The sequence below is a fragment of the Cydia strobilella genome, chromosome 1 (assembly GCF_947568885.1).
Source record: "Cydia strobilella chromosome 1, ilCydStro3.1, whole genome shotgun sequence".
Classification (NCBI taxonomy): domain Eukaryota; kingdom Metazoa; phylum Arthropoda; class Insecta; order Lepidoptera; family Tortricidae; genus Cydia; species Cydia strobilella.
In genome coordinates this window covers 34,166,054-34,180,258 of record NC_086041.1, presented here as the reverse complement: position 1 = coordinate 34,180,258, position 14,205 = coordinate 34,166,054, and the positions used below count along the sequence as shown (strand labels likewise).

Below are 14,205 nucleotides of genomic sequence, written 5' to 3'. Positions count from 1 at the left end.
TGTGGTGTTTTTATATTTCCAAGTGTGCGATTCTAAAACATATATAAAACAATGTGGTACCTTTTGGTTGAAAATGGCACATATAGGTATTTTATAACTAGTCTACATCAGGGTAGGAGAATATAACCAAACGGAGCCGCCACGTCTGTAATTTGCTGTACAAAAAAGTCTGCCATTTTTTGCGAGGGAGGGTAACGTCAAATGTATGTGTACGTATACGTAACGTAAAAATAGCCATGTGAGATAAACATCAGTCCATACATTGTGTATGACCATTGGCCGACTATTTTCGACATTATATCCTCCTAGACATCAGGTATTTATCATTTTGCCTCATGGAGACTATATAAAGGAGCCAAATCTTTATGTATGAAAAGTGTCCATCAAAAAACAGTAATTAGGCGGCGCCACCATATACCGAAATACTACCAAAAACAACCTACGTAATTTGGTCGGGTTATTTGTTGCCTTATATGTCCCAGACTCATGTCCCAGAGCCTAACTAGCGCCACCGGAGAGACCAGGACTATTATTTAAAGCTGAAAGCGGTCACTTTTGCAACAATTCTGCCATAAGAGATTGGCATCCTTTCTATACCATCCATAATTTTGCCTTTTAACCACCACGGTAGGCAACATGTGACATTACATGCAAATGAAAATACACATTTTAGTATGACAATTTGAAGTAGTAGAAGACAATTTTAGTATGACAAATGTAATTTGAATGTTAGCATGTAAGGTTTATCTGTTAGTGCTAATATTATATATTAAATAAATTAAATACGGTTCAAAATAGCGACCCAGGTAGCAAAGTGACGTCAGCGACGTTACGACGTACAAGTGACGTCGTAATGACGTAACGGGCGTCATAATGACGTATAAATGCTACCTGGGGACTAATGTAGTGGTTAAAAATTCAAGTATATTATTATACTCTTATTCTTATAAAAGAAAATACTTATTTATGTTAGAAACTTAGGTACCAAAGATTAATTTATACAGGGTGATCAATCCAAATGGGTCAGTAGGGAGAAGTAAGAAACTATGAGAGATAGCGTTCACATCTGTTCTTAGGAACCATGGCTTCGATTTTAGATGGCGTGCGACTTGCAATATGGAGGTCGCGGGTTCAAACCCCGGCTTCGTACCAATGAGTTTTTCGAAACTTATGTACGAAATGTCTTTGAAATTTACCAGTCGCTTTTCGGTGAAGGAAAACAACGTGAGAAAACCGGACTAATCCCAATAAGGCCTAGTTTCCCCTCTGGGTTGGAAGGTCAGATGGCAGTCGCTTTCGTAAAAACTAGTGCTCACGTCAATTCTTGGGATTGGTTGCCAAGCGGACCCCAGGCTCCCATGAGCCGAGGCAAAATTCCGGGACAACGCGAGGAAGATGATGGTGGCATTCAATTTTTTCTAATTTTTTATTCAAATTTCAGGATCAATTATACAAACAAATACTATTACATGCGATTACATAAAGAAAAGAATATTGACCAGGTTCGATTCCCAGTTATGTATGAGTAAAAAAAAATTAATGTCATTATTATTAAATCTAAAATCGACGCCCTGGTTCCTAAGAACAGATTTCGCTATCTTTCGTAGTCTCTGACTTCTCCATACTGACCCATTTGGATTGATCGCCCTGTATAGCACTAGTAAACACAGTGGCGTAACTAGGGGGGGGGGGGCAGAGGGGGCAAGTGCCCCGGGCGCCATCCAAGGTGGGGCGCCAAAATGAGCAAAAGGCAGCAGCAGGGAAACTTTTGTCAGTCGTCAGGGGGCGTAAATTTGGTGACTGCCCGGGCGGCATATCCTCTAGCTACAGTAGCTACGCCTCTGAGTAAACATCATATTACAAATTGTGAACGGATAATACACAGTAACGGTAAAAGTAGCTAAACAGGCAACGTGTTCAGAAATCGTTAAAAATGATAAGCACAAAGCACAACTTTATTGTAAAGAGGATAATATAGTGTTCATTATTGACGACCGGTCTGGCCTAGTGGGTAGTGACCTTGCCTGTGAAGCCGATGGTCCTGGGTTCGAATCCCGGTAAGGGCATTTATTTGTGTGATGAGCACAGATATTTGTTCCTGAGTCATGGGTTATTTCTATGTATTTAAGTATTTATATATCATATATATCGTTGTCTGAGTGCCCATAACACAAGCCTCCTCGGGCTTACCGTGGGACTTAGTCAATCTGTGTAAAAATGTCCTATAACATTTATTTATTTATTTATTATAAAGATAATTCTAATTATTCTGAACACCAGTAGGGCTATGATGGTCGGCTTTTTATCATGTCATCATGGCTGTCACGTTCTAACAAGTATGTAAGAGTGAAAGTGACGCATGACATGACAAGTGATAAGAATGCAACCATGATACCGCCGCAGGGGTCGATTGCATAACAACTTGTAACCAATAATATTAGCGAAAGTCTCTATCTAATCAAAGGAATTGGAAAGAGACTTCCGCTAATATTATTAGTTACAAGTTATTATGAAATCGGCCCCTGGCTTGCTTAGCTACTTAAGCAACCGAATCGCTAGAATTTCTAGTCTAGCTGAGCACAGCCACCACATGCTGGCGGTATAAGTCGGTCACTCACGACAGCTTCGGTCAGTAAGTCGGTCACTCACGGGAGTGCTGCTACCGTTCCTTGTAAGTACTGTTGTTATTTTAATGAAAAAAAAAAATATCTCTAAAAAGTCTTGTCATTCACATCACGAACATCAGCAGAATGATGGTACCAATACTATAACTATTTTATGACAAATAGAGTCAAGGAGTCATATTATATACATGCCCTACTTCATAAGCCGCCATAGTCTTCGCAAGAGATCCTTATACCAGCATATCAGAGCCAGGCAGAACAGTGCGCCGGCCACGAGTAAGTATGTCGGTCACTCACGGTGCTGCCGCTCCTTGTCGGTCAGGGGCACGTAGATGACGCTCATCAGCTTTTTGACCGTGTGTGACCCGTCCGCTGCCTTATCTACCTACGTGACACAAAAATACTGTTGTACTTTCAACCATACCTTGTTTTTTAATCATCGTAAATTCCCAAAGTTAATAATATTAACTCCAAAATGTCCATGAGACTCACACTATTTTTTTTAAACAGATCACTCACGTTATTAAGTTGTTATTGTCTAATTATGAAGCAAAACATGTCGAGCAATCTTCCGAGTTAAGAACGTGAGTGACCCAAGCTATATAATGTAGCCGTTAAAAGTACAAATCTCATTGAGAGTGAGGGTATTTGACTGTATTTAAAATAAATTATTTTACACCTTGCATGAAAGATTGCACCAGAAGATTAATAGAAAAACGAAGACAGCAGTTATTTTTAGACACAATTTCTATTTTAAATCCCGTATAAAACTATAAAGAGTAGGTACTTTGATTGTGACGTCACATGCTAGTGTTTCATATAAATTCCGTAGTAGCAAAATCGTTTTGACAGTTCGAAAAAAGCGACTGATTTGACCAATAGTCAAATACCCTATTAAAAGTACTACGAAGTACCTATGTACATTCTACAATCCCTTTATAGTCTTAAAAAAACCGATTGCAAGATTTTATACGTTCATCAAGTTTACTCTTTTTGTGTGGTTAAGCAACTTAAACGTAGCTTTATTAGTTTATTACCTGTGTCAAATGTTGTTCTCCGCCCTCCGGCCCGACTGGCACTATGAGTCTTCCTCCTGGCTTCAATTGATCTATTAACTGGAAAATGATTAACATATTGTTTATTTATTAATTAATTTAGATTTTAATTGCGCTAATATAAAAAAAAAAACAAAAGGCGGACTTAATTTCTCCTAGACATGCTAAGATAGGTGTAGTAAGAAGGATTTTAACAGAATAATTATATTTAGTGTCCAAAAATATATTTATGGACAAAGCAAACCAAGTTTTTGAACCCATGTAAACCCTTCCCACTCGATTTTGGCTTCTCGCAGTAATTTAAAATGTCAATTAACATTCAAAATTACGCTCCAATACACAATTGTTACTATTATATCGCGATAATATTGCCGAAATTCGGGAGAGCACATGTGATGCGTACCTGGGTAAAAATTATTTTCGTTGTCTTGTTTTTTGGTGGTTTTTTGTCCCCAAAAAATGTGACGGAGTGTAGCTTTTTGTATTGGGTAAAATTTAGTTTTTAATTTTTCTCAAGTGATTTATAATCTTTAGCTAGAAAGACTTGCAATAGCACTCAACTTTTTTTTATTTACTTGCAAAAAGACAAAAATAGAAGCGTGACTGAGTGGTCAGAAACGGTTTACGTGGTGGTATACTAGGTATATACTTTTTGTTTTAAATATAATTTTTCTTTTTTAACTGTAAAACTCCCGTGAGACTCAAACATATTAGATTATTTTAAAACACACACACACACCGCGCCTTCGACCAGTGAAGACGTGTCGTGGCTCCGTGAAGACGGTCCTCGTAAATTGGACCGAAACATGTCGAGCTATTCGACTTAATAATACGTGAGTGACCCGGTTTAAAATAATTTAATATAATTTTTCTTTGTAATATGTTTGTATGAAATGTAGTTTACCATGAATAAATGAATTCTATTCTATTCTAATTTTGACCCACCTACTTGACCAAATCCAGACTGGTTTTGCAGAAATAGGAATTAAAATTGCATGCAGAAAAGTGATGACAAAATTATATAGTTACAGCTTGTGGAAGTGCGGGTGCAGCGGCTCCAACATGGATAGCGTTGTACGGGGCTTCAGCTTCGTAACCAACTCTCCCATCCCCGGCTACAAAATAAAACAAATTCACTTACAACTGTCACTGGCTCTTCTAGTGTGAATGTTAACAATGATATTTAATACAAAAAGAAAAGCAGCATTGCAATGAGCAAATGCCGCCAGCATCCTTGGTACAAAGCTCAAGGGCCTATTTTAGATTTAAGCTAGTTATTAACCGGTTCAGTGCGGATGGCACGACAGGCGTGTCATCAATATTTTTAACGTATGGCGTATGACACGAGAGGCGTGCCATCATATTGTTCGCCCGCCACAGCCAAAAGTTTTTGAAAATGGAACACGCAACGAATCCGTTAATTTAGTTTGGTAGTACCACTGTATATCTGTATAGATATCTTTTATGTTAATTAATTAAAGAATAGAAGAAAATGTATTCAGGAAACACTTAAACGAAACATGAGACCATTTTTTTTTTTTTTTTTGCCGGAAGTGTAACTTTTTCAATTTTTTCCTTTAATATAAAAATTTGGAAACATGAGACATACAGAACCAAGTGTCACTGAAAAGAACTCCATTGGACTCAGCTTAATGTCAAGGAACCTCCTAAGGATTGTGCGCTGGTCTTCCGTGGAAACCTTTCCGAGAGAGCCTTACTTAAATCAGCAACGAGTAACATCTTAGAGCATTATTTAGAGCGGTAAGGTCAACAAAAAGCTGCAAATTTCATCATCATTATAGATGGCACTATTTATTTTGTTTACATTTTTGCTGTTAGATTAAAGTACTTGATTGTGATAAGGCTAAAATGTGACGTTTTCAACCAAAAGGTACCACATTGTCACTAGTCGATAAGGTTTATTTCAAAAAATTTGAAATAGCGCCTTATTGACAGCCGACAATAAGTACCCTTTTGGTTGAGAACGACACAAATACATGTATACTTACACATTATCACTCTTTATTGATTTACTTGTTCTTAATCAAATTAACAAAACAAGCCTCAATTTCTGTCCATATGTAGTGGTACTCTATGTTACACACTTAGACATTTAACCTATAGGTATAGACACTTAGCCGTAAGAGACTTGACTGACAGACTGACCAACGTAAATCCCTAGTAGCTAAGGTTATTAGCACTAGCACCTATCTTCATCTTTAGACATACTTTCTTTTTTTTTCAATCTAGTTTTTAATTCACTAACTGGTCGCCCAAGATACAGGCTATGCCTAGTTTGGGGACCCCTGTTCATACTGTTTTAAATGTACCGCTGTATGCGCGCAACCTGGACCTCATGTATACTCAATCTGCAAATTCCCATCTTTGTGTGGAAAATAAATATACAAATACAAATACAAATAGTTTATTTCCAGAAACATTAGAGCATTTACAGTTTATACTGACCCCCACACTAGGCAAAGCCTGTCCCGTGAGGGAAATCATATGATTTACTGATATATTTTTCATTTTTCATTTTTTCATGTGTATTATATATTATTTATATAAAATTAATGTTTACTAACCAATTAGTTTAATGCGCTCAGAAGTCAACAGGGCAGGATTATCATTCTTAATATTTTTCATAGCTAGTTGAACCAGCTCGGGAATATGTTCTATGCCTATGACTCTGCCGGTCTCTCCAACCATGAATGCCATACAAGCAGTCAAGTATCCAGAGCCGGAGCCAACGTCTAAGGCTTTTTCACCGGGAATCAATTGGTTTTTAAGCCTTTCCAGTGCATGGGCGTGCTGCAAGAAAGCATAAGTTTAAAAAAAACGTTTTGATAATCCTAATTTGATCAATTGTGTCATTCTGAAGAAAATGGTACCACATTGTTGCTTACCCCAAGGACGCTCTGACAGGTTATTCGTATAGACGCAAGCAAATTTCACCCGTATGGTAAGCGACAATGTGGTACCTTTTACTTGAGAACGACACAATTTTTTCTAGGCCAGATTAAGCCAAGTAGAGACCTTTGTGTAAGTGTAGTGTAGTCCCTTAATTTCCTTTATCTACCTGGATGTAGAAAGGTCTCTAATCAAAACCATTGCTTTTCCCCTCAACTCCCAGGGATTCAAATTTGCTAGTAAAAACTGGCCAAGTGGGAGTCAGACTCGCGCACCGAGGGTTCCGTACTTTTTAGTATTTGTTGTTATAGCGGCAACAGAAATACATCATCTGTGAAAATTTCAACTGTCTAGCTATCACGGTTCATGAGATACAGCCTGGTGACAGACAGACAGATGGACAGCGGATTCTTAGTAATAGGGTCCCGTTTTTACCCTTTGGGTACGGAGCCCTAAAAACAATCAGGATTTTAATTTAGAATTTAATTATATTGTGATTATCTGTAGATCCAATAGGTATCACAATGAGAAATGAGGGGTTTAATTCGCTTTTATGGCTAATCTTTGACGACCGGTCTGGCCTAGTGGGTAGTGACCCTGCCTGTGAAGCCGATGGTCCTGGGTTTCGAATCCCGGTAAGGGCATTTATTTGTGTGATGAGCACAGATATTTGTTCCTGAGTCATGGGTGTTTTCTATGTATTTAATTATTTTAAGTATTTATATATTATATATATCGTTGTCTGAGTACCCATAACACAAGCCTCCTTGGGCTTACCGTGGGACTTAGTCAATCTGTAAGAATGTACTATAATATTTATTTATATTTATTATTTATTTATTTAATCTGGCCCTGAGAGCAATAAATATTCTATTCTATTCTATTCTATTCTAAGTATTGTACACTGACCATGTGTGGAGCGCTGATGGTGGCAGAGTAACCAATGGACTGCGGAGAGTCATGGTACGGAGCATAGGGACAGTAGTTCTTACGATCCACAGAGTTCATAGCATTAGCTACTGCATCAGATTTAATGATGCCATTTGCTGTAATAAACGAAACAATCATTAAAATTACACACGTTTTTATATAATAGTGTATAATTCAGACGTAAGGAATTTGTTCTGTTATCGTAACTATCGTAAGGATATAAAACTCAATAAGTTAGACTAGACGGTGCAGGCCGGGGTTCAGGCAGACCAAAAAGGAGATGGCGGGACGACTTGGACGCATTCTACCCCAAATGGTGGGAAAATGGCGATGACAGGATTGACAGGGTCGAGTGGAGAAAACGAGGGGAGGCCTTTGCCCAGCAGTGGGACACCAAAATAGGCTAATAAAAAAAAAAAAGTTAGTCTTACGAAACTATCTTTTATGAATTGCGATAAAAGTTGTGCAAAAAATCGTCCTGATTTACCACACATTCGCAGTTTCAATGTTACATCTTGTTATAAAGCCAAACTTTAAAAGTAATAATATTGAAAAATTCTGATGCTACGTTAATACTGATTATCATTGAAATATATAGGAAGAAGATAATTTAAGTCAAATTTACTTGAAAGTGATTTTACCTTTAAGATTGCGCACCAAATCAGCGTTATTTATACCATGACTCCTCCAAGCCATCACTAACAATCCCGTAACCAAAAATCCAAACGTGAAGAACATAAACAAATATTTTTTCAATTTTTCTGTAAATAAAGGAGTCAATGTTTTTTATAGAACTGAAAAATTGAAAATTTGAAATGTCAGTATCACCCACGAAGTTATACCCTAAACAGGAGCGAGCTGTCACTTTTTTTGCCATACTAAATTGAACCTTATCACCGAGCCAGAAAGGTGTTCGTACCAGACTAGAGAAAACGGTCCACATGAGATAGCAAAAGTGGGTCGCGGTGTCCCACTCGCACATGTTGCCAATGTTAAAAAAATACCATTTTGGTAGTATTTATATCAATAACTACTAAAATTAAATACCTTCTTATATTATTTAAGTGCTATATTCAGTGCGGTTCTGATATCTTTTACGTAATTTGTAAATAGTTATAATGTCAATATTATTAACTGATTTAACCAAGCATGTGCACAACAAAGAATACATTAATTTTAATATGGTAGACATTGTAGTAACTTTGAATATTAATTGGTATCCCCAACTTGATAATGAAATTTTCAAAATACATGAATGGCGGCGCTCAAGATTTATTTGCGAAATAAAGTATAAAATGGGTAAAAGATGTTGTGTGAAAGGTTGCAGAAGTTAAAGTTTTGTTGATTGTGGTATATCTTTTCACAGGTAAGCCTCAACTATTAAAGTTTACGATAAAAATACAAGAAAACATTGTCAAACTCATTAGGGTGACTATGATGTCGGCACGATGTGAACCGGCCTTACAGAGTTCTTATTACCTCGTACTTACTTAATGTAAAAACAAGTTTACCTAAATAAGTATATCTTTATTTCGGCATGTTTAATTATTTGTTTGATAGATAGATAGATAGATAAATGATTTATTTGTGCACGTAATGAGAGCTATATAATTGCCAAAATTTAAATCCAAAATCCTTAAATATTACAGACACATTTATACATAATATTCTATATAGGTTGAACACACATTTCCGTCAGTACACAAAGGCGGCAAATAAAAAAAAATGGTGCAATTAACTACGATGACGCTTAAAGAATAGCTGAAGTGTGCAAAAGAGAAGCCATTACGTATATGAACATACCATGAGTGCGAAAGAGGCAGACTACAAATGAAAAAAACGTGACCATTTTTAGGGTTCCGTACCCAAAGGGTAAAAACGGGACCCTATCAATAAGACTCCGCTGTCCGTCTGTCAGTCTGTCTGTCATCAGTAACAGCTTTTATAACGACTAAACTAAATTAAGTAAGGTTTTGTGAAGCGTTTTACAGAGGAGAAAAAAACTATATCCATTCTCTCTGACTTCCTATGCATGAATGAAAAAAGATCTTGGCCAAACTATACATTCCAACTTATCCTAATATCCCACATACATATGACTTATGGTCACCCTAATTAGAAAGAGATGCAACCGCCCACTTTGACTTCTCATGTGGACACACTTTTTGGCCCGTGTACTCCATCCGGTTTATTAAAATCTAAATCCGTGGTATCACCACTATCACCAAATGTCATTACCGCCGGTTTACATTCGCGGCTCGCCTCGAGCGCGTAAGCACGCGAGCTATTGATTACACCAGATTACACACTCGCCTCGTGGCTCGCACGCGAATGTAAACCGGCCATTAAGATGTTTGAGGTAGTTTAGAAACTGTCGCAGGAGTTGTGTGTTATATGATTTTATGCATTTATGCCCCTTGTTTTTTTATTAGAAAAAATATTGCTGCCTTAGGCCAGGATTACACTTGTAAGTTTTACTTACGTACGTAGGGACAAAGCTATTTGCTAGAATGAGATAACGATATTCATATCTCATTCTGTAGTATAGCTGTGTCCCTACTTACGTAAGTAAAACTTACAAGTGTAATCCTGGCCTTACGTCAAAGTTGACAACTGGCAAATGTTGTTCTGTCTGTTCGTGTCGTTTGAGATTTCACATTCTGCTGCATCAAATTTAAGAATTTAATAGCAAATCACTTACGATTTTTGCAGTTTCAAATTCTACACAGATACAACCTTACACAGCGAGTCGTATCAAGTTGGCAATGGTGTGCGACGGCCCCGATCCTCCCGACAATTCGCCGCATGAACTCACGCCTCCATCTCGACACGATCTCATGATGAATGGTAACAATGCAGAAGAAAGCGATGAAGAAAACGAATATTTCGGCTACGAACCGTTGCCACAGGGACCTGAAGCTATGCATTCGGACCACGAAAACAGTGACGACGAGACACAGGTGTGTTGTTCATTTACTTCACCTTGCCTTGCCTTTGTTTTTTTAGGGTTCCGTACCTCAAAAGGAGAAAACGGAACCCTTATAGGATCACTCGTGCGTCTGTCTGTCTTTCCGTCTGTCACAGCCTATTTTCTCTGAAACTACTGGACTAATTAAGTTGAAATTTGGTACACATATGTAAGTAGAAACCCAAAGACGGACATGTAACGTAAACAAATGTAAATTTTATAAATGGGGGCCACTTTTGGGGGGTAAATGAGAAAATTAAAAAATAAAGTTTTTCAAACTATACTGTGTGTGTCAAATGAAAGAGCTCATTGTGAGATTCTCAAATATATTTTGCTTATAATTTTAGGATAAACAGTTTAGAAGTTATTCAAGAAAATAGGCAAAAAATGACCATTCCCCCTTTATCTCCAAAACTACTGGGGTCTAAAATTTTGAAAAAAAATACACAAAATAGTTCTTTACCATAGATGACAGGAAAACCTATTAGAAATGTGCATGTAGTTTTTGACCTGCCCCCTACGCGTTTTTTAAAGACATTTCACTCACGTTTCACTTTAAAAATACATTGTGTAGATTGTGTTATGTACGGAACCCTTGAAACGCGAGTCCAACTCCGCACTTGGCCAGTTTTTTTTTCATTGTTAAGTTTGTCAGTGCTATTTTTTTTTTTTTTTTCTGTACTGTTATAGAATATGGATACCCAACAAGCACCTCCAAATGATGTCCCTGCCATTGAGCCCATGGGGAATGTGCTGACCAGAGAAGTGTGGAGTGCGCCTCGCCCGGTTGACCCGATTCAAATGGACAATGAGAGAGCACAACAGGTAACAATGCAATATGATAGCTAAGTTTCAAGAAAAGTAGTTTGCAATTTTATTTATTAGGAATATTTTTTAAAGGTTTAGTCCAACTCCTTTGTAATAACTCCATTATAGGAGCATGTATCATTATATGTGGCTTTCCACACAGAAGGGTCCTTATGCTTCAAGTGCAATAATGTCCATTAGAAAATACTGAAATTCCAACAGAAATTCTGATAAAAAGGACCTTATTGCACAATACGAAGCATTTATCAAAACTAAACTGAACTGAAAATGTAATTTCTAGTGAATGTAATTTCTTAACACATTCCAGTGGTGCTTGGCAGTCCAAGCACTACTCATGTAACTGAAAAGGTGATTTTTCCGCTTTGTAGAAAATCTGCCTAGCGGATCGCTAATTGCATTTGGCATAGTTATACTCCCAGATATAGTGATTTGAACACGCAACCTTCTGATTCAGCTTAAGCTGTCCCTATAATCTATAATTGTATTGTACGAACTCCCCTCGGGAGTCGCGTGGCATGTGAACAAAGTTATTGAGAACTCCCTAGTGGCATTCTTGGCATTGAAAGTGTTGTGTATGTAATATGGGCCTTGTTGCCTGACAAAGTTTAAAATAAAATAAAAATAGTATTATTTTAATTACAGGTAATGTCAGCAATGGCCAACTTTGCTCTACCCCAGGCTTCCATCCCCGACTGGGCCCAGAGTGTCACCGAGGACCAGTGGAAACAGACCCTGCATGACAGAATAGAGAGACTCCGGAGCAATTGATAAAGATACGCAATTTACTATTTAGTTTTAGCTATGCGGTATGTAAAGGTAATCAGTAGTGTCCTACCAAAAGTTATTAATATTATAATATTATTAATATAATATAAATATAATAATTTTTATGTCGAAACCGTAACTTCGGCCGGAAACTACCGAAAATACAGTTTCGGCGCGGCCGATAGATTCGGCAGTTTTTTGGCCGAAACCGAACCTTCGGCTGAAACATGATATTTATGCCGAAACCGAAACGTCAGTCTCACTATTGATCAGGCAAATGAAAAGTCTTGGCACTATCTTGGGCCTTCCATTCCCAACAGGCCTAGTAGTAAGCACAGGAGTGGCGGGAGCGCGACAGTATCTTGCCCGCGAGATAGACTATCCGTCCCTCTTAAATTAATGCAGTGAGAAAAAGACCGGTAGTGTATCTCGCGGGCGATATACTGTTGCGCCACTACAGTTGTCACATGAGGATGTTTCCCGTGCACATTCCCTTACAGAAGCTTTTTTTTAAATTAAATAAAAGCAAGTCTTTGACCCTTCAGCTTCAGGCACAGAATCAGTAGTAGTACAGACAAGAAACTTCCTACAAAACCGAAGTTTGACAGCGATTCAGGGACGAACCATGCTGTCCCTTTCTAATGTATGCCACTATCCCTTTCGGCTATTCAGGGTTGTCAAAATTAAAATCATTATCTTATCTGTGGTCGTGCACACAAAGGGACGTCAAGTTGAGCCAACCCTAATAATTGCTCGGAGCAAAGCAATGCTCGAAAAAGGCATGGAAGACTAGCTTCAAACAAAATATCAGCCTAAAAGTGGCCCCAAAATTAAAATACGCATACTCACCAGCGGACCAATTACAAAGTCAGTTTAGGCATGGGTTTTCTTTGACCAAGATTATGATTGGTCAATTTCACCGACCCGAAATACTATTGGTCTATTATAAAATTAGTCGCTCTGATTGGCCGTAACCATGCCGTAACACTGTCACTTGAAAATACATGACAATGAAAACTGTCTGTTAGTAGACGGTTTCATGCAATATAGAACATGTTTTATATGCAATAAAAGAAATGAAAATTATATTATCCTGGCTAAATTATACGTGAAAGGTAATCCCATAATATTTTCAGTGTTCGTTGGAACGGCTAGCACATCATTTAACCGCACAATAAGGCATATCTTATAGAAATAATCTAAATACTTCTTACTACGACTGTGACAACGGGCCGCCATTTGCGAACTAAATAGCGCCGTGGCACAAAATCTATGGGGTAATTTTGCAGCGCTAGTTCGTCATCCATGTTTATTATCAATCGCTGGCCCGAAAGGATCAGTTTCGCTGAGAAACGTAATGTATGTAATATTAAATCGATTCATTCCCTGGTACTTGAGGGTCATTATATGTCTATATATTATGAGGGTCTAATATATGAATTAGATTAACTATAATAAAGTTTTTGAAATATGTAAGTAAGTAATAAAATAACTGAGTTTGTTTATGCTCTCATGTATAAACTACTTTCAATATATAACAGAGGCAACCTACTCAGATTACCTAGAGGTAGATATGTGGTATTTTCTATAAAAAGGGACCTTATTGTCGATGGCGCTTACGCCTTTCTTAACGATGCTCCGATATAAATACAATGCCGCGCGACGCTGTGCGGCGTAAGCGCCATCGACAATAAGGTCCCTTTTCATAGAAAATGCCCCATATAGACACTAGACTAGATTATAAATGTTCAATAGGCATATTATTAGCATTATGTTGTATTACAATTGTACATTTAAAAAGCTTTTTATCAGAATAAACATTTATAATCAGTATAAAACAGATTTTAACTCCAACTAAATCCCTTTTTAAAATTAAAAACTTTAGTACATATTTTTGTTCTACATGAAAAGGTATCTTGCTAGTACAAATTATCCTCATAGAAATTAAAATTATAGTTGGTCAAGCAAATCTTGTCAGTAGAAAAATGCGCGAAATTCAAATTTTCTATGGGACGATAACCCTTCGTGCCTACATTTTTTAAATTTGCCGCCTTTTTCCTACTGACAAAATTTGCTTGACCAACTATATTATGAATGGAACAGAGTTGCTTTTCATTTATTTTAA

The 14,205-nt window shown here is 37.4% G+C and overlaps 2 protein-coding genes across 3 annotated transcripts in view; one reads left to right on the top strand and one right to left on the bottom strand.

The window, feature by feature from the left end:
• Positions 1-2,499: 2,499 nt before the first annotated feature.
• LOC134744904 (protein-L-isoaspartate(D-aspartate) O-methyltransferase) lies at positions 2,500-8,314 on the bottom strand. Its single transcript, XM_063678855.1, has 6 exons — positions 8,161-8,314; positions 7,499-7,635; positions 6,265-6,490; positions 4,709-4,794; positions 3,662-3,739; positions 2,500-3,009 (listed from the first exon to the last, which is right to left on the bottom strand). The coding sequence occupies exons 1-6, from the start codon at positions 8,255-8,257 to the stop codon at positions 2,914-2,916; spliced, it is 720 nt and encodes a 239-aa protein (XP_063534925.1). The 5' UTR covers positions 8,258-8,314; the 3' UTR covers positions 2,500-2,913.
• A 1,851-nt stretch (positions 8,315-10,165) lies between these two features.
• The window catches only part of LOC134745302 (male-enhanced antigen 1), a 182,407-nt gene continuing 178,367 nt past the window's right edge, over positions 10,166-14,205 (top strand). Inside the window, exons 1-3 of one of the 2 annotated variants that reach the window (XM_063679306.1) lie at positions 10,166-10,479; positions 11,178-11,312; positions 11,958-12,107. In XM_063679306.1, coding sequence (XP_063535376.1) covers positions 10,285-10,479; positions 11,178-11,312; positions 11,958-12,083 — 456 coding nt within the window. In that variant the 5' untranslated portion in view covers positions 10,166-10,284 and the 3' untranslated portion in view covers positions 12,084-12,107. Of the gene's footprint in view, positions 10,480-11,177; positions 11,313-11,957; positions 13,736-14,205 lie in introns of those variants that run through there. The other variant, XM_063679298.1, reaches the window with a different exon arrangement.